The 24,810-nt window shown below is 42.9% G+C and overlaps 1 protein-coding gene across 5 annotated transcripts in view; it reads left to right on the forward strand.

Moving 5' to 3' along the window:
* The window catches only part of PUS7 (pseudouridine synthase 7), a 101,762-nt gene that overhangs the window by 45,897 nt on the left and 31,055 nt on the right, over nt 1-24,810 (forward strand). For 3 of the 5 annotated variants that reach the window (XR_010945397.1, XM_067745970.1, XM_067745971.1), the window contains exons 2-5: nt 11,286-11,703; nt 12,580-12,664; nt 12,798-12,899; nt 20,537-20,681. Coding sequence is in view for 4 of the 5 variants with exons in the window: in XM_067745970.1 (XP_067602071.1) it covers nt 11,286-11,703; nt 12,580-12,664; nt 12,798-12,899; nt 20,537-20,681 (750 nt within the window). In the remaining variant the exon portion in view is untranslated. Of the gene's footprint in view, nt 1-1,517; nt 1,741-2,087; nt 2,244-11,285; nt 11,704-12,579; nt 12,665-12,797; nt 12,900-20,536; nt 20,682-24,810 lie in introns of those variants that run through there. The other 2 variants (XM_067745973.1, XM_067745974.1) reach the window with 2 other exon arrangements.

Genomic DNA, 24,810 nt, shown 5'->3' on the forward strand with positions numbered 1-24,810 from the left:
CTTACAAGGTTTCTATAGAATTATTTGACTGTAAATCACAGATATGTATAATTGATAAAAATAAAAAAATAAAATTAAAGGAGAAAAAAGATTGCTCTAAACCCCAATTTTTACCTCTGAACAATTCATATTCCAGTGAAGGAAACAGATGAAGTTTAAGATTGAGTGCAGTAAGTTCAACAAGGGAAATGTTTGCAATGACTGAGGGAGCACAGAAAACAATTAACTACTATCTGGGGAATGGAGAGAGTTATCTAAGATGGACAGAATGCTAGACAATAATAAGGATGAAACGAGATAAACTGTGTGTGCTAGGCACTTAGCAATCCATAGTACTGGTGTGGAGTTAAAAGCAGGATCCTGAATATTATACATAATATACATGTTAGGATGTAATTTTAGAGTCAAGGAGAACATTAAACTGTCAAATGTTTATTAGAGGGAGTTGGAATGGGGAAGAAGTTTTGAACACTCCTGTGTTATTTTAACTATAAAGGCCAATAAAGAGCTGCCTTTTTGGAAAACAAAAAAGCAAAAAATGCATGTTTTACTTGGATCTTGTCTAAGGAAGTTTAGGCTGAAATGCAAAAAGGGTAGGTTTTGACCATGGACCCAGTTAATGTCCAAAGAAACGTGAACATTCTTTCCTCCATACGTGCTTGTGGGGAGTTGGGCCACAATCTCAGAGAAGGTACTTTTTAAAGTACAGTTGACCATTGAACAAATCAAGTTTGAACTGCCCAGGTCCATCTATACAGATTTTTTTCAATAAATACTTACTACAGTACTATATCATCCGCAGTTAGTCGAATCCACGGATGTGGAACTGCAGATACAAAGGGCTGACTATAAAGTTATACTTGGATTTTCAACTGGACAGAGTTGGTGCCCCTAACCCCTGCATTGTTCAAAGGCCAACTGTATACGAAAATTAAAAGTTTAGATTGAATTTCTACTGTGTGGGTGTGGTAAAAATACTTGCAGTTGCTGTCATTGGTACATTAACCTATGAATTAACCACAGTTCAAGAAAATGTGATTGTACATGCATTAGGGACGGAAAAGTACTCAAAGTACTTAACTGAGGCGAATAATATCAGCGGAAGGCAGCATAGAACGCAACCAGTCTTAGCGAATTACGTATGATCAGCTAACCAGATTCCCACATGTAAACCCAGATTTTAAAAACAAGTCTACTGCTGCTATGGAAAACTATATGGGGGTTGGTCAAAAGTTTTAAAATGTAATTACCATATGACACAGCAGTTCCCCTCTGGGTATATACCCCCCGCCAAAGCGCAGGTGCGACCGCCTGAGAGCTCATGGAGTGAAAGGACCACGGTGAGCTCCAGCCTCGCAGGCTGCAAGGCCAAAGGGTGCAAACAAGAGGCTTCCCGGGGGCCACTGAGCAGGGGTGGGAGGGAGTGGGCGGGACCTCCTCCACAGGTTGGTGGGCGGGGGCGGAGGAGGCGTGGCCGGCGGCGGAGGGCGTGCTCCGCCCCGGGGTGGGGCCAGCCGGCAGCGGCGCGTCGTTGCGCCGCACGTGTGCGAGGCCAGCTGCTGTGAGTCCGCCTGAGCGCGGCGGGGTCCAGGTGCTTACCGAGCTCGCTGCTTATGCCTGGCCGCCCTTGCGGCTGGTTCTTACGAGTGGCCCTTGCCGCCGCCGCCCTCCTGCGCCCGGAGCAGCGCGCCCGCCTCCTTGTCGCCCGGTCCGCGCCGCGCGCGCGCTCTCAGGCCCCGGGTAAGTGTGCGACCTCCCCACAGCCGCCCGGGCTCTGCGGCCAGCCCTCGGCCCTGCCACGCGGCCCAAAACCCCGCCCGGAGGGGCAGCGTAGACTGGGAAGGCGTCCCGGCCGTGGTCTGAGCCCGCGGCGCGCCCGAGGCGCCTCCATTACGGATCGTGCCTGCGGGAGCGTGGCGGGAGCCCGGCTGGTTCTGCGGTTCGGCGGTTCCAGCCCCGCCCCCAGCTCTCCCGGCGAGTCCTCGCAGGCGCCGCGCCCTCCCTCCTCCCCGCGGCGCTGTTAGCCCGAGGATCTCAGTCCCACTCCTCCCTTTCTTTGCCCTTGAGGCTCCCTAAACTCTTCTTCCTCCCGGAAGAGAAAACCCGCCTTTATCCCGAAGCCCTTTATAGCTTCCGTACACCGCTGAGCCAGGCTTCTACCGGGTCCAGCCCACGTGCTTTCGTTCTCTTATTTATCTGTCATTACTAACAGCGAACCTACTACGTGCCAAGCAGGCACTCAGGTGACTGCTTGTTTTGTATACGTCTTCCAGTGTAGGAGCAAACCGGAGTTTTTCTCGGTCAGTGTTTAATGAGTGGATGGAGGAGGTGCTGCTGGGCGTGTTGACCCATCCGCACGGAGTCGTTACCGCCAACCCTGCACCGAGAGGTTTAACAGTACACCCTCATTGCCTGGGTATTAGCGCCTGCCAAGAAATAGGGTTTGGAGAGTTTAGTCTTTCAAATATTTGGTTCCGTTGTCCGACCCTTTTTTTTTTTTCATTCCGAAAATATAGGGTTACTAAGGACTTTTGTTTCAAGTCTCTAATCTGTGAAGCCGGCATACCGCCCATCACCTTGGCAATCCTTGCCTTGCACCTCCTTGCCTTGGCAATCGAGACACCTGCCCAAAATCAGACTGTACACTCATACTGGATAGGCAGTGATGTTGTTCAATCATTAGGCAAAGTAGCCAACAGTTCGTGTGTGTTAATTTATAACTCCTTTTGAACGTATCTTTTGATTGATAGAAGCTGGTGCAGTAGAGCTGTTAATGAAACGTGGCTTTTGGCCCCAAGTAGGAGAGAGAAATAACAGTCCAGCTGGTCTGTTGAATAAGTTTGCTCCTGCCTCAGGTTCTTTACAGGCACTGTACCTGCTGCCCGAACACACACATCTTTTCATGTCTTCCTTCAAGTCTTTGCTCACAAGGCACTTCGTTAGAGAGACTTCACTAAAGAGCACCCCTCGTACTCTCACTGTCGTTACTCTGCTTGACTTGTAGCTCTTATGCGTGCATGTTCTGAGATTGTTTTATTTTATTCTCTGATATGTAAGCTTAATGGGAGTAGGAAATTTTCCTCTTTTCCCCAGTGCCTGGAACAGTGCCAGACACATAAGAGGTGGTTAATAAATATTTGTGAAATGAATGAATCTAAGGGACTTAATGACTTCGCATATTAGAGTGTGGTATGTGCGCTGCCCTGAAGAGAGTGCTCTTTATTGTGAAAGCTGGAGGGATTCTTGATGGTTTGCAGAGGACGGAGGATAGATGCATTTAAAAAGTGGAAATTGTGGAGGGTTTTGAAGTACAGATAAGATTATTATGGCTCTTCTTTAGATGTTCATTTTGCAGGAAGTAATGTTAAGGGACTGTCAGTCTTGTATTAAAATTTTGAAAATGCTGAACTTTATTTTTGTTGTGGATTGTAGAGGAAGCTTATTGGTGAATCTAATGTCTTAATGAAACAGACTTTTAAATACTGTTAAAATTGTAATATTTCTAATCCCATTTGGCTCGTTCAGAGTGTAAAAGAAACAAAGCCTATTACTTTAGTATTCCCTCTAAAGAATTGTGTAGGACGTTGAGTTCATGGGTAAGTATCATTAAATTTCATTCTCTTCCCAGTCGTAGCATCAAGTTTCTGGTCGATAAAGATTTTAGTTGACATTTGAGAAGCTCTCATTAGTATCATGGATAGTGTTTTTGTACAGCATTATGTTTCTTAAAATTTTTTTTAAATTTTAGTACCATTTAGAAAACTCATAAAGCTGGTCCCTTTACTCCCCATCCCCCCCCCTTTTTTTTTTAAAAGCCAGTCACTTTTTACAGCTTTGAGGTAGAAGACTTGAATATGTATATTTAGATTATCCTGAATGCAAAGCTCATTTCCTTAGGGAAATCAAATGGGGATGGTCAGGGTTGTTTTATTTTTCTGGTTGAATTCTTCTTGGCCTCTTGGATGTTCACATGATTCATTCTCTCTCTCATTTAAAAATTATATTTCATTTCAGTCTTCTCTTTTGTGTAGTTTCTGCTTAAGAAAACAACACTGATTTGAGTTCTGCCTCCCTTAGCGCAGACGTTTGCATACCTGTTCTAGCAAATATGTTCTCGGCTTCTAGGCCCACAGACAGAACTTAGCAAAATTTATATTGAGTGATTTATAATCACTTGTGCTATATATACTTTAATAATCTCTGTGTTAGGGCCGTTGGCTAAAACAAATGAAAAGTATACTTTTGTTTAATGAGCTTGTCTTTACAATTAAATGTAACAAGAAAAAGAGATCAGGCAAGTGTCCACAGTATCAAGAAAAGGACTGCCAAAAGATACTAAAGGTCTGTTTATTTGGTGCTCTTGGCAGTGCTTTGAGGGTCTCTTAAAATTAAATGGTATCTGAAGGAGAAAGCCATGTTTAATCATTAGTCCAGAGAACAAAAGAAGCATAAGAAGCTTTGGTTTTCCCCAGACTCAGCAATACAGTTCTGCAGTGGAAACCATCCATAATAAATATTAATGACCAACAGTTGAATAGCAGCAGCTAGTACAGACCTTTGACCAAGTCATCATTTTCAGCTTTAAAGGGAAAGGAACTGATACTTAAGAGAGGTGACCCACGTGGTAAATGGCAAAACCTAGATCAGGCTCCAAGTCATATGCCCAAACTGCCAGGCAAGAGTTGAAACCAGTGGTTGATACTTCAGATCCACGATCTGCTAGTATTCTCATTCCAGGGATGTTAGGTGTAACAATGCTGTCCTAAACCTTCTAGAATTTCATTCACATAGGGGAGAGTGAGGAGATGGGGTGATGTCCATATTTTGGCTTAGGTGACTGGTAGTTTGTTGCTAACATTCCTTGAGAGGTGCAATTTAAAAGAAGTGCAGGGCTTCCCTGGTGGTGCAGTGGTTAAGAATCTGCCTGCCAATTCAGGGGACACAGGTTCGATCCCTGGTCTGGGAAGATCCCACATGCCGCAGAGCAACTAAGCCCCTGCGCCACAACTACTGAGCCTCCGCTCTAGAGCCCGTGAGCCACAACTACCGAAGCCCATGCGCCTAGATCCCATGCTCCGAAACAAGAGAAGCCACTGCAATGAGAAGCCTGCGCACCGCAACGAAGAGTAACCCCTGCCCCATGCAACTAAGGAAAGCCCGCGTGCAGCAACAGAGACCCAGTACAGCCAAAAAAAATTAATTAATTAATTTAAAAAATAAATAATAGAAGTGCATTTGTGGTGGGAAATGATGAGATCACTTTGGGGCATGTTGAATTTGATGTTTGATTCTACCTCTTACCAGACTGTGTGACCTAGAGCAAGATAGTCTGTTTTTTAGTGGCTAAGATGGGAATATTAATGACGCCTAAGTCGCAGGGTTGAAGCAAGGCTTGATTGAGCTCCCTGTACACTATCATTGTTTAGCGGTCGTTATGATTGCCTTGGACCCCTCCCCTGAGTAAATCAGGGAGTTGGAGATGCGTCTTGGCTGGAAAACTTGGGAATGAGAAGGGAACAGGACTGGGGAAGCCCAAATTTAAGCAGCATGTTGAGCAGGAGGGGAAAAGAGCACCCGAGAAGCAGGACAAAAGCACGGAGTAGAAGCCAGATCTTCCACCAGAATGTAAGCTCCACGCTGGCGGGGCGTTTATTTGGTTTGCTAGGGTGTCGCATGCAGTACCTGGAAATAACGCCTGGTACAGGGGTGCGCGGTGAGTATTTGCTGAGGGGATGGAGTGCAGGGATGAGGAGTGAGTGACTGTTAAAAGGAGTCTGGAATTCCCTTCAGAGGGGTGCAGTTGCAGGAGAATGGTTATAATAAGGGGTCTTGTGAATGTGCTGGAAGGAGGTGTGTCTGTCCCAGGATCCCTGTTTTCTTTGTGAGTGGCACACAGGACTTGGAGAAGACCCTGCTGACCAGGGATGGCCAGGCAGTATGGAGGGCTGTCACAAGAGGAAGTCCCCTCACCTGGTGATGTTTTCTCCAGCAGCAGCCAGGAACACAGATGGAGACAGTAGGATTGGTACTTGGTTGAGGTTTAGCAAGGATCGTGCAACTGGGCTAGTGAGCAGGAGTGTTGAGTGTGGCTTAGGAGTTAAGAGCTGTTGAGGTTTGGGGCGCTTGAAGAAATGAAGATGGAAGGGGTGGTATCTTGGGACTGCAGGTCTCTGTGTTTGAAGAACAGGTGATGGGAGAGAGGGAGCAGTAGAGCTGGACAGAGTGGTGGTTTGATGAGAATAGAATAATTAGTGTACCTTTTGATACCTTGAACTCTTATTTTTATTATAAAAAATTTCAAACATGCAAAGTAGAGAGAATGATGTGATGACATCCCCATATTCTCATCACCCATTGTTGTTTCAACAATTATCAACTCATGGCCAGTCTTGTTTTAAATCTATACCCCAGTGCACTTTCATTCATCACTGGTAAACTATTCTGAAACAAAGTCCAGACTTCATATCTTTTCAACCATAAAGATTTCATCCTGTATCTCTAAAACAAAGATTCTACTTTTAAGTGTAACCACAATGATATTATTATACCTTAAAAAGTTGACCATGTTATCTTTTAATGAAGATACTTTTTTTTGTTTGTTTTCTAATTAATTAATTAATTTAATTTATTTTTGGCTGCATTGGGTCTCTGTTGCTGTGTGCAGGCTTTCTCTAGTTGTGGAGAGCGGGGGCTACTCTTCGTTGCGGTGCGTGGGCTTCTCATTCTGGTGGCTTCTCTTGTTGCAGAGCACAGGCTCTAGAGCGCAGGCTCAGTAGTTGTGGCTTACGGGCTTAGTTTCTCCGCAGCATGTGGGATCTTCCCGGACCAGGGCTCGAACCCGTGTCTCCTGCATTGGCAGGCGGATTCTTAACCACTGTGCCACCAGGGAAGCCCCATGCTATCTCAATGTCATCAAATATCCTTTCTGTTTCAGTATATCTGATTGTTTCGTAAGTACCTTTTTAAACAGTTGATTTGTTTAAACCTGGATTCAAAGAAGGATCCACCCATTGCATTTCTTTGTAGGTTTATCTATATGTTACCCTTTCCTCTTTTTTGTCTTGCTGTTTATTAGTTGAAGGACTGTCCTGGTCCTTGTTGAGTTTCCCACATTCACACTTTTGCTAATTGCTTCTGCATGGTGGTGTTTAACATCTTTTGTCCGTGTATGCCATCTAAACTAGTAGTTAGACATAGGGTTTCAATCAGTAAGAACTTCATAGATAACAGCATGTCCTTTCAGGGGCCTGCAGTGTCTGGTTGTCTATTTTTTGTGATGTTAGTGGCCATGGATGTCATTGCCCAGGTCCAGTATTTCATTAGGGAATTGCTACTTAGTAGGTCTTTGATACCTGTAGATGGGGAACAGTTTCAGCACCTGTTTCAAGAATTCTTCAAAATATCTATTGATGCTTGTTATACCTCTCTGGATTCTCTGGCAGGCACAAAAGAATTACTGTCCTCAAAGAATCTGCAGACCTCTTGAGGGAGAACAGGGGACTGGCATTTATCTAGTTCCTACTGTGGCCAGCCACTCTGTGTTTGTCATCTCATTTAATCTTCACCACAGTCCCGTGAAGCACGTGTCATTCCCGTTTTACAGCTGAAGAACAGAGGCTTGGAGAGATTAAGTAATTTACTCAGACCAGTCACACAGCTAGAAAGTGGTGAGGGAAAGCACGGTATCTGGGTGCCCACATGGGTAGTGCAGATGAAGGGAGGTAAAATGGGAAGACATGGACTTAACAGAGAGGAAGGCATGGGAGTCAGGGCTCGTGGTCTTCAGATGAGTCTCAAAGGACAAGGGAGCCCAGGGCTGAGACAGGTGTGGAGGACCTCCCACAAGAGAGAGCTCGTGAATGGTCAGGCTGGGAGTGGGCACCTGTGCGGGCTGGGCCTCGGTTGTCGGAGGCCTGTGTGGAAGATAGTGGCACATGGTGCTGGATGATGGATGGTGCCAAAGCAGAAGGTTGGAGCAGAGGAAGTAACTGGTGTTTCCATCCAGGCTTATGGCCATCACGTTGTTGAGAGGGAGACTGATGAGTTCTCTGCGTCCTGGGTAGGAGGTAGACATCCTGCAGACCGTGAAGTCTGAGCCCAGCTGCGGATGTGGCTGTTACTGGCCGTGCTCTCCTCTTCTCACCTCAAGAAGGGTATCGGGATCTGCTGGTAGATCCTGTTCTGCCAGCTGGGAACATTGTGAGGGTTTTTTGTTTTCGTTTTTTTCTAGAGCTGTCTGTGTCTTTAGTGGCCAGCAGGCTGCTTGAGGGAGATGAACCGGGAGGCGTGGGTGGCCCCAGTGCTGGATTGTAGGTGACTGAGAACTCACCTAGGTAGTGGCCCATCATCCCAGGCTGATTTCTACCTGGCTGAAGGGCTTGCCGTTGTAGATGCTCACCATGCTGCCCACCATCTCGGGCAGGATGATCACGCTGCACAGGTGCTTCTTCACCACCTGGGGCTTCTCTGTGGGCGGCACCGCCTTCTTGGCCTCGTGCAGGCACTTATGCAGTGACGCCGCTCCCTCTGAAGCCCATGGTTCCGCATCATCTGCTCACAGGACATGTCCAGCCCCTGGTTGAGGTCTACACCGCCACTGGGGCATCGGGAAGCCATTGTGGGTTTGGGGTGAGAATATGTGTGACACAGTGTAATAAGTGGCCATGGGATGTACCCCAGGTGCCAGCAACACCGCAGGACTGTACGTGTGCTTATATCCCTCCTCCCCCCATGCCTCTTCCTAGGGTCCCCGTGTCAGGAAGAGCTCCCCTTATCCTCTCAGTTCCCCGAGACAGAAAACCTGAGTCATCCTGTAGCATTTCCTCTTTCTTCTCACATTTATCACCCAGTCCTGTCCGCACCACCTCTTAAGTGTCCCTGAATCCACCCCTCCTTTCTGTCACCTTTGCCTCAGCCTTAGATCAGGTTGTACTGATTTCTTACCTCAGTTGCCGTCTTACCTAATCTCCCAGCCTAACCCCGGTATTTCTCTTCGAAGGGATACCGCGAAATCTCTCTGACTTATGCATCAGGTGACGATTTGTTTTTTCGGATGTAATCTCCTCAGTTCAGCTTGGTGTGGCTTCCGCCAGCTCCCCAGCTTTAAGTGTAGGTTCTCTGTGTGTGTGTTTTACCCTCGTGATGCATGGTGAGCTCAGTGGGGTTGCTCCCGCGCTCCATGCTCTCCCGTGCCTCTGCACATGCTGTACCACCTTCCTACCGCTTTTTGCACAGCCTCTCTCTTACTCGTTCCCCAAAGCTTGACTCGGGTGTTCACATCTAGTCTTCCATTAGGAAGAGGTCTTCTCAGACCCCCTCACGCCAATGCCCCCTGAGGTCTTCTGTGTGTTCCCATGTCTCAGGGAAGCCCTGGGCCCTGCCTGCCTCCGTCACTGGTGTGTAGGCTCTGAGGACAGTTCCGTTGATATAAAGTGAGAATGAAACACCATCAGCATCTCATAAACTAGCATTCTCTTTTACTATACCTTGCTTAGAACACATAAAGAATAAGTGCTTTTTTACTTGGATTAGAGATAATTTTGTATAACTAGTTGTAGTCTACTTCAGTACCCGTTTCTTGGTTTCTTCCATTTTCTTTTTTTTTTTGTCTTTCAAAGGAAATTGTTTTTACTGACATTTTTCTCTACTCCCCCCCCCTTCTTTTTTTTTTGTAGCCTTCCACTTTTCACTTTTCTTTCCATTCTTGACTTTTGACAATGAGGCAAGACCAAATACAGATTCTTTTTTGTGTTTTTTTTTTTTTTTTTTTTTGCGGTAAGTGGGCCTCTCACTGTTGTGGCCTCTCCCGTTGCGGAGCACAGGCTCCGGACGCGCAGGCTCAGCGGCCATGGCTCACGGGCCCAGCCGCTCCGCGGCACGTGGGATCTTCCTGGACCGGGGCACGAACCTGTGTCCCCTGCATTGGCAGGCGGACTCTCAACCACTGCGCCACCAGGGAAGCCCCGGATTCTTAAAATTTAGTTCATCATTATTATTCTACTGTAGATGCTTCTGTAGGTGGGCTTCTTATTAACCAAGCCTTGGAGAACTAGAATATTCTGCTCATTTATGTTCTTAATGTTTACCAAGTTCGTATGTTAATTTTAGCATTTCCCTATATAGGTAATATAGGAAGAAGCTTTATCCTTATTTCAACAAGAGCATCAAATAAGATCAAATTAGACAGGCACTTGCGGTCTTAGATAAGTGTGTGCTCCGTACTGGGAAGTGCATATGGTTTCCTAGACTTTTGCTTGGTACATTGTGTATGGGCCAGTTAAATGATAATCTGTATTTTTTAAATTGTGGCAAAATACACATAACATCATTCTAACCATTTTTAAGTGTGCAGTTCATTAGTGTTAAGTACATACACATTGTGGAACCAATATATAGAGCTCTTTTTCATCTTGCAATACTGAAACTCTATACTCATTAAAGAACTCCCCATTCTCCTTGCTTTTTAAAAAAATATGACATGGGGCTTCCCTGGTGGCGCAGTGGTTGGGAGTCCGCCTGCCGATGCAGGGGACTCGGGTTCGTGCCCTGGTCCATGAGAATCCCACATGCCGCAGAGAGGCTGTGCCCGTGGGCCGTGGCCGCTGAGCCTGCGCGTCTGGAGCCTGTGCTCCTCAACGGGAGAGGCCGTGGCAGTGAGAGGCCCGCGTACCGCAAAAAAAATAAAAAAATAAAAAAATAAAAATGACATGGTATCAGTCATATTAGTAAATGACTCATGTTAGTAAATTTATTCATATACTTTTAACTTAATCAGCTTTCCTAAACGATAACAATATACGTGAAACAAAACTCAGGTGCTACAACTGTGGTATTCAGTAAAAACAAGTCTCCCTGCTCTCCACAGCCACCTACACCCTCTCCTAGAAGTAACTACCTTTCCCGGTTTCTTTTCACATTGTTTCTACATGTTGTTCGGTTTATGTACCTAGATGTCATTGTTCTTAATTTTTTGTTAATGTAAAAGTACTGAGATGGGCATCCTTACAGTTAAAACTTTAAGCACTTTCTTAATTATTTTTTTAGGATAATCCCTGAAAGTAGTATTTCTGGGTCAAGAGGCATCCATATTTTTAAGGCTTTTGCTGTCAAATTCCCTGCAGAAATACTGTACCATTTTTCTATGCCACTAAAAGTATATTTGGGAGAATTATTTTCATAAATGATATTTAGGACCCTAGGAACAAAGTTAAATGTGCCTCTATTTGCTGAAACCCAATTCTTTATTGAAGTGATTGTTACTGCCTGCTCTTTCTTGCTTCTAAAAGGTTCTCTTAAATGTTTTCTTGGAACCTTGAAAATGGAGATGACAGAAATGACGGGTGTGTCATTGAAACGGGGGTCCGTTGCCGTCGAAGATAATGACAGTGTGGCCCCAGGTGAGGCAAAGAGACAGAAGGTCTCAGAATGCTGTCCGACCAAAGGTCAAGACGGGCTAGAGAACAACTCTCTACCCAGCGGTGAAAAGGTGCCTGGGCCACCCGAAACGGCCGGAGAGGATAAAAAGAATTCTGACCCCCAGTCGGAGGAGGAGGGGGAGGAAGATGGTCTTTCAGAGGAGGGGGAGGAGGAGGAAGAGGCAGAGAGCTTCGCCAGCATGATGAAGCACGGGCTCACCGAGCTGGATGTGGGCATCACCAAGTTCGTGAGTTCTCACCAAGGATTCTCAGGAATCTTAAAAGAAAGGTATGTTTCGTTTACGTCAGGTTGTTTTAGTTACATTAGTTCTTTTCTCTAGAAAGAAATCAGCAGTCCTTTTTTCCATTTAGCTTTCTGTCCCCAAGGATTGTTCACACTGATGGTCAATAAGGAATAAGATGAAGGAAAGCTGCCTGGATGAGTAAACGAAACTATCTGAAGATAAAATGACTAAATAACAATTTCCCTGTGGCATCCCCTGTCAATATGTGAATGGGTGCTGTTTATTTCCTTAGAATATATTACTTTAAATGGTTTCAAGTTTTCCCTTGAATTGATCTTAAAAATTTTTCACCTGAATGGGCCACATCTGCAGGAGAAAGAAGGTGGTCTTTGGAGCCAGGTGGATCTGGGTGTGAATCCACTTCAGCCACTTCATAGTTACTTAACTCCTCTGAGCTTCAGTATCCTTGTCCAAAATTGGATCATAATTCTACCTGAGGGTTGTTGAGAGTATTTTAAATAATGTCTGTAAAGTTTTTAGCATAAAGGTAAGCTTCCGGGTGGTTCACGGTAGATACACAGGCTTCTGATTTGATTAAATTTACTGTGTTTTGTGATTTACTTTAGAATGGACTGTATAATCATAGGGCAACATTAATAAGCTTTGATTTAGGCATTTTTCTGGAAGACTATTCTAGAAGTTCAGAGGGTCTTTTCTGTACATTCTGGTACCAAGCCAAGGTGTGGCTTAGAATTCATTGTGAAACCAGAAAACAATAACTCCGTGACTTTGCACTGAAGGTTTTTATTTTTAATCCCTGTTTTGCACAATGATAAGGCTTACTGTTGAGAAACTTTCTCCTAAAATTAATAGGCAGCAAAATGTTAATGCTCTGAGAGTTTACGTTTTCTTTTCCTCAGATATTCTGACTTCGTTGTTCACGAAATAGGAAAAAATGGATGGATCAGCCATTTGAGTGACTTGTCTGTCCCAGTAGATGAAGAGGTAAGAGCAGCTCTCTAGCAGAAGTCACATTCTGAATAAAAATAGCCTTTCCTGGAGATCATAGAAATGTAGAGCTTTGACAGCCTCGAATTCTGTGTGCGACTCACTGGGAGTTCTCATGGTTATTTTAAAGGATCCTTCAGAAGACGTATTTACGGTTTTAACAGCTGAAGAAAAGCAGCGTTTAGAAGAGCTCCAGCTTTTTAAAAATAAGGAAACCAGTGTTGCCATCGAGGTAAGTAGCACAAAAACATATGAAAAGGTTTTTTAGGGTTTTATTATTATTTTTTTTTTTTTTTATTTATTTTGGCTGCACCGGTTCTTAGTTGCGGCATGCGGGATCTGTAGTTGCCGAGTGTGGACTTCTTAGTTGTGGCATGTGGACTTTTAGTTGCGGCATGCATGCAGGATCTACTTCCCCGGCCAGGGGTCGAACTCTGACCCCCTGCGTTGGGAGTGCGGAATCTTACCCACTGGACCACCAGAGAAGTCCCCAGGGTTTGAATTGCTTCTGGTTGGGTGGATGTTAATAAATGTCTTTTGGAAAAATTACAGTAGTTAACAAAAGAATGGCTTTGCCCTTTTTGATCTAAAAGTGCATTGCACTAAAAATGTTTTTATCAGTGGCAGATAACGAGTATCCAGATAAGCTATGGCCCAAAAAAAAAAAAAAAAAGTTATGTTTCTGCTTAAAAAATTTATGTGACCACAAATCAACAAAGAAATCTGTTGTTTAAAACTGCAAAGTGACCATTATATCACACAGTGTCTGCTGCAAAGGACTGTCGCAGCCTGACAATGGTCCTGATAGGGAAGCCCTGGCTCCAAAGGCCTCGTGGTCTCAAATTGGACTCTGGGAGGGGGAGGAATTGGGGGAAGGAGGTAAGGGAGTGTTGCTTTGCTCATCTTGAGTCTACTTCTGCTATTCAAGAAAAAGAGAGCTTAGCTACTAAATAGAACAGTAAATGCCTTTTAAAAAGATTTTCATTATGAAAATTTTATTCTCGATTAGTGCTGTCCAGTGGAATTGTGGTGGATTCTTTTTGTTTTGTTGTTTGTTTTTGTTTGTTTTGTTTTGTTTTTTTGGCTGTGCCGTGTGGCATGTGGGATCTTAGTTTCCTGACCAGGGATCGAAGCTGTGCCCCCTGCATTGTAAGTGAAGAGTCTCAACCACTGGATGGCCAGGGAAGTGCCCTGTCCAGTGGAACTGTGATGCGAGCCATGTTTTTAATTTTAAATCTTCAAAAAAAATGTAAAAGTAAAAACAGGCAAATAATTTTGACAGTATATTTTATTTACCCAAAATATTTCAATATGTAATCAATATTTAAAAAATTACTAATGACATGTTTTACTTTCTTTTTTTCCTACTAAGTCTTCAGAATCCAGTGGTATTTTATACTGGTAGCACATCTCTATTCAGACTAGCCACATTTCAAGTGCTCAGTTGCCACGTGTGGCTAGTGATGACCATACGGAACAGAGCAGCTCTAGGTGATCTCTGTAGCAAAGCAAATATGTTACAAGATTTTAAGAATCTTGAAGCACAAGATTATTAGAATTTAAAGTTTATTAAATTCATTTTGTCCTATATTTTGGCGACTTGCTGGATTTGGGGTTGTTTGAAATTTCTCCTTCCATTGCTCCCAGGTAAAAAGAGTTTACTGTAACTTTTCAGAATTTATTATTTGCCTCCAACCCTCATCTCCTCGTCTACCCACCAAAATTTCCCAAATATATGTACTGTTAAAATTTTAGGGATCTTTAATTACTGAATTTACTCATAGACAAAATGTCCAGCAATGCCAAGGAGAAAATTCCTAAGAATTGGTTTTGAGAGCTGTCTAGGAGGATGATCCAGGCTTCCGTTGCTTGTGCAACGCAGATACATATCTTAGCCCCATAATACACTTTTCCTACAGAGATGGCAAGATTTACTGTCACCTTAAAAATCATAGTTATGCCATCTACTGAAAGGTTTTACATTAAAGAGTATTAACCATGGGCAAGTGTCCTCATCTAAAAAATAGGAGGATGGACTTTCTGAATTTTTGAGGTCTGAATATGTATTCATTCATATACACTAATTATGATTCCAGCTCATTGCTTTCAGTGAATTCTAGATGTAGACTCACTTTTTTGGTGGAGGTGTGGTGGGGGGGGGGGCGTGCTGCGCTGCGCCGCTTGCGGGATCTTAGTTCCCCCACCAGGGATTGAACCCAGGCCCCCAGCAGTGGGAGCACAGTATCCTAACCACTGGACCTCCAGGGAATTCCCTGGCTCACTTTTTGATATGAAAATGTCACTTATCTATAATTATAGTGTACTTTTCTTTTACATTTTTTTTAAAATTTTTTTTTTTTTTTTTTTTTTTTTTTTTGTGGTACACGGGCCTCTCACTGCTGTGGCCTCTCCCGCCGCGGAGCACAGGCTCCGGACGCACAGGCCCAGCGGCCATGGCCCACGGGCCCAGCCGCTCCGCGGCACGCGGGATCCCCCCGAACCGGGGCACGAACCCGCATCCCCTGCATCGGCAGGCGGACTCTCAAGCACTGCGCCACCAGGGAAGCCCTACATTTTTAATTTTGCTAGAATATTGTTAGGTTTAGCTAGTAGTAGTTACATCTTCTTAGCTTGCAGGTTGCAGTCCATCAGTGGGTCATGAAATCAATTTAGTGTAACTTAACCAACATTTTTTTTTAATTGAAGTATAGTTGATTTAAAGTGTTGTGTTAGTTTCTGGTGTACAGCAGAGTGATTCAGTTTACATATATATATATTTTTTTTTTCTTTTTTCATAATCTTTTCCATTAAGGTTTATTACAAGATATTGAATATATTGATAGTTCCCTGTGCTATATAGTAGGACCTTGTTGTTTATGTAGTTTATATATGGTAGTTTGTATCTGTTAATCCCAAACTCCTAATTTATTCCTCCCCCCATCCCCTTTCTCCTTTGGTCACCGTAAGTTTGTTCTCTACGTCTGTGAGTCTGTTTCTATTTTGTAAATAAGTTATTTATTTTTATCATATTTTAGACTGCACATATCACATATTATATGGTATTTGTCTTTCTCTGTCTGACTTACTTCACTTAGTATGATAATCCCTAGGTCCATGCATGTTACTGCAAATGGTATTATTTCCTTCTTTTTTATGGCTCAGTAATATTACCTTGTATATATTATATGTACCACATCGTCTTTATCCATTCATCTGTCGATGGACATTATGGTTGTTTCCATGTCTTTGCTATTGCGAATAGTGCTGTTGTGAACATTAGGGTGCATGTATCTTTTCAAATTATAGTTTTGTCTGAATATATGCCCAGGAGTGGGATTGCTAGATCATATGGCAATTCTATTTTTAGTTTTTTGAGGAACCTTCAGACTGTTTTCCATAGTGGCTTCACCAATTTACATTCCCACCAACAGTGTCTAAGTGTTCCCTTTCCTCCACACCCTCTCCAGCATTTGTTATTTGTAGACTTTTTAATGATGGCCATTCTGACCAGTGTGAGGTGGTACCTCATTGTGGTTTTGATTTGTATTTCTCTAGTAATTAACATTGTTGAGCATCTTTCATGTGCCTATTGGCTATCTGTATTACCTTCTTTGGAGAAATGTCTGTTTAGATCTTCTGCCCATTTTTTGACTAGGTTGTTTGGGGTTTTTTTTTTGATATTGAGCTATATGAGCTGTTTGTGTATTTTGGAAATTAATCCGTTGTTAGTCACATCATTTGCATATATTTTCTCCCAGGTGGTAGGTTGTTTTTTCATTTTTCTTTTCTTTGCTGTGCAAAAGCTTACAAGTTTGATCAGACCCTAATTGTTTATTTTTGCTTTTATATGTATTGGCTTGGGAGACTGAGCTAAGAAAACATTGCTACGATTTATGTCAGAGAATGTTTTGCCTATGTTCTCTTCTAGCTTTATGGTGTCAAGTCTTATATTTAAGTCTTTAAGCCATTTTGAGTTTATTTTTGGGTATGGTGTGAGGGAGTGTTCTAACTTTGTTGATTTACATGCGGCTCTCCAGCTTTGCCAACACCACTTGCTGAAGAGACTTTTTCCCATTGTATATTCTTGCCTCTTTTGTCAAAGATTAATCAGCCATAGGTGTGTGGGTTTATTTCTGGGCTCTCTATTCTGTTCCATTCATCCATGCGTCTGTTTTTGTGCCAGTACCACACTGTTTTACTGTAGCTTTGTAATATTGTTTGAAGTCTGGGGGGGGTTATGCCTCCAGCTTTGTTCTTCCTCCTCGGAATTCCTTTGGAAATTTTGCGTCTTATATGGTTCCATATAAATTTTAGGATTATTTGTTCTAGTGCTGTGAAAAATGTCATGGGTAATTTGATAGAGGTCACATTAAATCTATAGATTGCTTTGGGTAGTATGGCCATTTTTAACAATATTAATTCTTCCAATCCAAGAACATGGGGTATCTTTCCATTTCTTTGAATCATCTTCAGTTTCCTTTATCAATGTTTTATAGTTCTCAGCATGTAAGGCTTTTACCTTGTTGGTCAGGTTTATTCCTCAGTGTTGTTTTTTTTTTTCACTGCACTGTGCAGCTTGTAGGATCTAAGTTCCCTGACTGGGAATTGAACCTGGGACCATGGCAGTGAAAGTGCTGAGTCCTAACTACTTGACCGCCAGGGAATTCCCAGTTTTTTGGGTTTTTTTTTTTTTTTTTTTTTGATGCGATTTTTCACAGGATTGTCTTTTTGCTTTCCCATTCTGATATTTCATTGTTAGTGTAAAGAAATGCAACTGATTTCTGTATGTTAATCTTGTAACCTGCTACCTTGCTGAATTCATTTATCAGTTCTAGTAGTTTTTGTGTGGAGTCTTTAGGGTTGTCTGTATATAAAATCATGTCATCTGCATATAATGACAGTTTTACCCCTTCTCTTCCAATTTCGATACCTTTTATTTCTTTTTCTTGTCTGATTGTTGTGGCTAGGATTTCCAGTACTATGTTGGATAGAAGTGGTGAGAGTGGGCATCCTTATTCCAGATTTTAGTGGGTAGGCTTTCAGCTTTTCACTTTTGAGTATTAGGTTGGCTGTGGGTTTGTCATAAATAGCTTTTATTATGTTGAGCTTTGTTCCCTCTATACCCACTTTGATAAGAGTTTTCATCATGAATGGATGTTGAATTTTTTTTTTTTTTGGCTGTATGCGGGCCTCTCACTGTTGTGGCCTCTCCCGTTGTGGAGCACAGGCTCCGGACGCACAGGCTCCAGATGCACAGGCTCAGCGGCCATGGCTCACAGGCCTAGCAGCTCCACGGCATGTGGGATCTTCCCAGACCGGGGCACGAACCCGCGTCCCCTGCATCGGCAGGCGGACTCTCAACCACTGCGCCACCAGGGAAGCCCTGGATATTAAATTTTATCAAATGCTTTTTCTGCATCTATTGAGATGATCATGTGATTTTTGTTTTTTCTTTTGTTGATGTCACATTGAATTTTTTTTTTTGGTTGCGTCGTGTGGCATGTGGAATCTTAGTTCCCCAATTAGGGATCGACCTGTGTCCCCTGCAATGGAAAGTCCCTCACGTTGATTTATTTGCGTAGATTGAACCATCCTTGTGACCCTGCGATGAATCCAACTTGATCATGGTATATAATCTTTTTTATTTGTTGTTGGATTCAGTTTGCTAATATTTTGTTAAGAATTTTTGCATCAAAGATATTGTTTTTTTGGATAGTGACTATGTCTGGTTTTGGTATGGGGTGATGGTGGCTTCATAGAATGACTTTGGGAGTGTTCCCTCCTCCTCAGTCTTTTGGAAGAGTTTGAGAAGAATCGGTATAAGTTGTTCTTTGTATGTTTGGTAGAATTCCCCAGTGAAGCCATCCGGTCCTGGACCTTTGTTTGCAGGGAGTTTTTTAATTACAGATTCTATTTCACTTCTAGTGATTGGTCTGTTCAAATTATCTATTTCTTCTTGATTCAGTTTTGGTGGGCTGTATGTTTCTAGAAACTTGTCCATTTCTTCTAAGTTGGTGAATTTCTTGGCATATAATTGTTCATAGTATTCTCTTAAGGTTTTCTGTATTTCTATGGTTTCGGTTGTTATTTCTCCTCTTTGATTTCTTATTTTGTTTATTTGGTGAGTGTGGCCAGAGGTTTGTCGATTTTTGTTTACCCTTTTAAAAAACCAGCTCTTGTTCACCAACATTTTAAAAATGTAATAAAATAAAATAGAAAGTAACAGTGTATTGCACATCGTAAGGATAAATACTGTTCTGTAAATTTCTGTTCGATTTTTTAATAAGGAGCAAACACATACATATTGCTGGCTATTGATTCCAAGTATGAAATGTATTTCTCTGTGTAAGACATGCTCAGAAATTGAAAAACAGTTGTGTAACTAATAAGTTTACATTTTCTTGGTGTAGATTTTTCTTTTTGTGAACAGATGTACTAGAATGTCATCATAAAGTTACTCAGTATAGAACAGGATTCATTGGAGGCAGTAGTAGACTTGACTATCCGGGGAAATGAGTTTCTGACATCCCCAAAGACCCAGCTTACCTGCTTTTCCATGTGTGAGCCCTGAGGTATTCATTGTTCAGCCGAGTCCCTAAGGGGGAGCGTCTGTGATGGGTGGCTCTGGAGTCAGACAGCCTGAATTTCAAATCTGGCTCTTCCACTCTACAGCTATATAATCTTAGACACATTCCTTAACTTCTCTCAGCCTCACTTTCCTCATCTCTTAAGTAGATATACTGGTGGCATGATAGGGAGCTGATTGGGATTAAGTAAGACAGTGATTGTGAAGTGATTGGTACAGTGCCTGGCGGCTGTACAAGGTCAATAAATGGGCTGGTTTTTTTTTTTTTTGGCTGCGTTGGGTCTTCGCTGCTGCGTGCAGGCTTTCTCTCCTTGTGGCTAGCAGGGGCTACTCTATGTTGTGGTTTATGGGCTTCTCGTTGCGGTGGCTTCTCATCTCGGAGCACAGGATCTAGGTACGCGGGCTTCAGTAATTGTGGCTCGCTGGCTCTAGGGTGCAGCCTCAGTAATTGTGGCGCACGGGCTTAGTTGCTCCACGGCATGTGGGATCTTCCTGGACCAGGGATCGAATCCGTGTCCCCTGCATTGGCACGTGGATTCTTAACCACTGCGCCACCAGGGAAGTCCCAAATGGGCCCTTAGGATTTGCAGTATTGTGAAGCTCTAAAAGATTTCTGATAGGAAAGTAACCTAAATGTCCATTGAAAGATGAATGGGTAGAGATGTGGTACATATGTACGATGGAATATTACTCAGCATAAAAAAGAATGAAATAATGCCATTTGCAGCAACATGGATGGACCTAGAGATGATTATACTAAATGAAGTAAGACAGTGAAAGACATACAATGTGGTATCATTTATATGTGGAGTCTAAAATATGATAGAAATGAACTGATTTACAAAATAGAAGCAGACTCACAGACATAGAGAAAAAACTTATGGTTACCAAAGGGGAAAGGGGGGAGGGAGGATAAATTAGGAATTTGGGATTAAAAGATACACACTACTGTATATAAAATAGATAAACAACAAGGACCTACTGTATAGCACAGGGAATTATGTTCAATATCTTGTAATAAACCATAATGGAAAAGAATCTGAAAAAGAATATATATATAGATATATGTATAACTGAATCACTTTGCTGTGCACCTGAAACATTGTAAATCAACTATACTTCAATTAAAAAAAAATTGAAAAAAAGACTTTTGAAATCATACCCCTAACTTTGGTTACTTCACATCATTATTAAGATGAGTAGTGTTTTTACTAATTCCTTAGTATTATTTCCTTATTTAATGTTTGTCAAATTAGTAGTATCATTATCTGTGTTTTTAATAGGTTATTGAGGACACCAAAGAGAAAAGAACCGTCATCCATCAAGCGATTAAATCTCTGTTTCCAGGATTAGAAACAAAAACAGAAGATAGAGAGGGGAAGAAGTATATTGTAGCCTATCATGCAGCTGGAAAAAAGGCTCTGGCAAGTAAGTATGCTAGTGACTCGGCATTTCTTCCGTCTCCTCCTTCTCTCTGACTGTTCATGTTCAAGGGTCATTTTGCGGTTGTTCAGAGAAGGATATTGATCATGTCATTCCTTCAAAGAAGGCGAATAATATCATTTCAGATGCCAGAGCAATCCTGCAGACTGTGTCTGGTAAGGGGACAGTAGGTCTTATATGTGAGTACGGATTTGCTGAAATGATAGTGGTGCCTGAGAGAGAGTCTTAGGAATTTGACATGTTCCCTGAAGAGCAGAGCAGGCTGAGTGGCAATTCAAGAAGAAAACGGAAGGATATTGCTCATTCTGTGCTCTTAATGGAGGTAAGGAAGCTGTCAGATGAACAGAAACTGCTGTCACCTATCCCAGTGGCATATTCTGCAAAGTCCCTCTGTTGAAAGTGCTGCTGCTTTCCAACCGTGAGTACCTTCTTCACTACACATAAAAACGTGGGATATATAGAAAACCACCCCTTCGCCCAAGCCCATCTTTCACTGAGTAGCATTCATTTGAAATGGGTGTGTTGTCAGTACATCCTGTTGGTATTTATGTTCTGTTTTCTCCAGCCATGAAGATTTCTATTTGCACATAACCTTAAGAAAAATTGGGTAATTTTTCTTCTTTTACCTGTCAAATCAGCAGATAAAATTTTTTTTATTTTTATTTTTTTTAGCAGATAAAATTTTAATGAGAATTACAGAAGGAAAAATTGTTTCCTCACCTTCTCCCCTACCATCGATGACACCTGTTAGTGAAGAGTTATTTCTAGGTATATTTGTTGGAGTAAAACTCGATGATTGTTATATAACAAAAGAGCATTCAAGCCATCAGTGCTTTGTCAGTATTCTCTTAGGTTAATGCTGTGAGTGGATGAAGCCTTAATTATCTCTAACTGTGGTTCTAGTGAAAGGAGAGAGTGTGAGAAAAATGGGAGCAGAAATAAGGTTTAGCTGTGCCTGAGAAAGTCATGTCATCAAATCAGTAAGTCTGGTTAGTGACATAGTGAGAAACCTTGAGCTGTGGGGAGGAGAGGATGGAGGCCGGATGTCACTTCTCAGCGGATACCAGAAAGGGCAGTGAGATGATGTGTTCTGGGACTGCTTGAGGGCACAAGTTTTTTTTTTTTTGGTTGTTTTTGTTTTTTAATTAACTTTGTTAATTTATTTAAATAAATATACACAAAAAATTATAATTCCAGCATATAATTCATGAAAAATTATATATTAAATATTCTGTGTTATTGATGTTAAACGTTTCATATTCAGTGTATACTTATATTTATGACAATGTCAATTTGGACCAATCACATTTCAAGGGATTAGTGCCCACATGTGGGTTGTACCTGCTATAGTAGACAACACAGTCCTAGGCCCCAGCATAGGTCTGAGTTGGAATTCAATACTTCTTTTGTTGTACCTTATTTGATAAGATAGAAATTTTGCTAATTATTTTTATTTTTATCGTGACCTATAATGATGGAGGGCACAAATAGTTAATCATTTCTCAATCCACAGTCTAACGGCTTGGGTACTAGATGTTTCTTTGATGTCTGAGTCACAGAATAAAATATAACCTTGACAGCTTTTCTGCAGCCAGGGTTGTCCAGGCGAATTAAGCCCAGTGGGAAATGATGTGAATGGCTGTTTTTTTCTATTCTCCCACAATTGGCATGTAGCTGGTAACTCATCTAGCTGTGGAGGAGAGAAGGTGACTTCCTACACAAAGCAGATACCTTGGTGCATTCAGTCTTCATTCTCTTGAGGAGCCCAGGTTGAGAAGGGCTGCTAGGGAGGTGTTCTTTATAGAGATGTAGTCCTCGTTGGTCAGCTACCCTCTTGCAAAGGCAAGAGGAAGAGGCAGGGTCTCATTCTGACGACTGGTCACGAGGAAGCAGATTGGAAAAGGCAATTTTTTTTTTTTTTTTTTTTGACTGGTTACTTCTTGGAAATGATTGTTCTATCTTAGAGGATGACCTAAGCATTTTTGTGATGTTGGCATTTGCAGGCCAAGGTGGCCAGTACAGTTGCCCGCTCAAGTGAGTGGTTCCATATCTCTCGTGTTCTGTCTTTATCTGCATTTTCTGTGCTTATTCCACACCCACCTTTCTTTTTTTTCCAAATAAAAAATTTCCCTGTTTTCCAAGGGAGGTGCTGAGCTCTGTGTGACATGAACACTGCTGCCCCCCACCCATTTCCCTTCTCACATCTTCAGTAAAGTATGAATTTCTCACTGTAAAAAGCATGAAGGCAGGTCCAGTTGAATCAGTGCTTGGATGGAGATCGCGACCTCTCGGGCTCGAGGGGCTGTGGCGTATAGTCAGAGATGGACTAGAGGTCTGCCATCTGCGTGTTCCCGCCCACCTCCTCATGGACCCAGATGGGCACCTGAGAGCCTATGAGTATCTTCTACAGATCTGGCCCCCCCTGCCCCCCTGCAATCTGGGAGTGGCCTAAAGTAAGCAGCATTCAGAAAGTAGGGAGAGCTGGTGCCTGAAGATGGCTGTTTGTGCCTCTGCAAACAGAATGCAATACCAGTGACAGCTCATCCTCCTGGGCCACCTTGCTAAGCATTTGAATGGATTAGCTTTTAAAAGCTTCATTGCAAAGCTAAGATAGAATGTTTTTAGAGCTCCCTCACTACCAAACCCTGACATAAATTGTTACTGGTGGGTCATGCATTATCTACCAAATTTCCAACATATTTTTTTAATCTTTTTTTTTTTTAAGTTTTCATTTTTATTTATTTTTGGCTGCATTTGGGTCTTTTTTTTTTTTTTTTGCGGTATGCGGGCCTTTCACTGTTGTGGCCTCTCCCTTTGCGGAGCGCAGGCTCAGCAGCCATGGGTCACAGGCCTAGCCTCTCTGTGGCATGTGGGATCTTCCCGGACTGGGGCACGAACCCGTGTTCCCTGCATCGGCAGGCGGACTCTCAACCACTGCGCTACCCGGGAAGCCCGGGTCTTTTTTTCTTTTTAATTAATTAATTTATTTTATTTTTGGCTGCATTGGGTCTTTGTTGCTGTGCGTGGGCTTTCTCTAGTTGAGGCGAGCAGGGGCTACTCTTTTTTGCAGTGCGTGAGCTTCTCATTGCGGTGGCTTCTCTTTGTTGCAGAGCACGGGCTCTAGGCGCGTGGGCTTCAGTAGTTGTGGCATGCGGACTCAGTAGTTGTGGCTTACGGGCTCTAGAGCGCAGGCTTAGTAGCTGTGGCACACGGGCTTAGTTGCTCCATGGCATGCGGGATCTTCCCAGAGCAGGGCTTGAATCCGTGTCCCCTGCATTGGCAGGTGGATTCTTAACCACTGCGCCACTAGGGAAGTCCCTGCATTGGGTCTTAGTTGCTGTGCGCGGGCTTTCTCTAGTTGCGGCAAGTGGGGGGCTACTCTCCATTGCGGTTCGCGGGCTTCTCACTGCGGTGGCTTCTCTTGCTGCGGAGCACGGGCTCTAGGCGCGCGGGCTTCAGTAGTTGTGGCACGTGGGCTCAGTAGTCGTGGCTCGCCGGCTCTAGAGTGCAGGATCAGTAGTTGTGGCGCACGGGCTTAGTTGCTCCGCGGCATGTGGGATCTTCCTGGAGCAGGGCTTGAATCCACGTCCCTTGCATTGGCAGGCTGATTCTTAACCACTGTGCCATCAGGGAAGTCCTAGCAGATTTGCAACATTCTTTACCTCAGATAGGGCCATGCATCCTAAAACACGGGTGTGGTAGATTCTAAATCATGGTGGCCAAACACAAATTACCAACTGTTATAACTCAGACGTTATTTTGTGTGTTAATCCAGTCTGATAGGGCACATTGATTTACCTACTAAAGCATACATATGGTATTATTCTGAAAATACCATCATTATCATAAACCATATACTCAGGTAAATTAACTTACATTTTGAGATAGATAGTATACATCCCCAAAAACCTTTTTAAACATTTAAGTTAAAAATTTTTTTTGTGCCATGTAATATGTAGAGATTCTCCATACTGTGCGAAATGAATGGTTTCCAGGAGGCATACCTGGATGGAGGAGTCCACAGAGACTCAGGAAGAAGAGCCAGACAGATACAGAGTTAAGTTTCTGGGAGAGCCTGGTGTTATGCAATCCATAGGAAGAGGGGATTTCAATG

The sequence above is a fragment of the Pseudorca crassidens genome, chromosome 8 (genome assembly GCF_039906515.1).
Source record: "Pseudorca crassidens isolate mPseCra1 chromosome 8, mPseCra1.hap1, whole genome shotgun sequence".
Taxonomy (NCBI): domain Eukaryota; kingdom Metazoa; phylum Chordata; class Mammalia; order Artiodactyla; family Delphinidae; genus Pseudorca; species Pseudorca crassidens.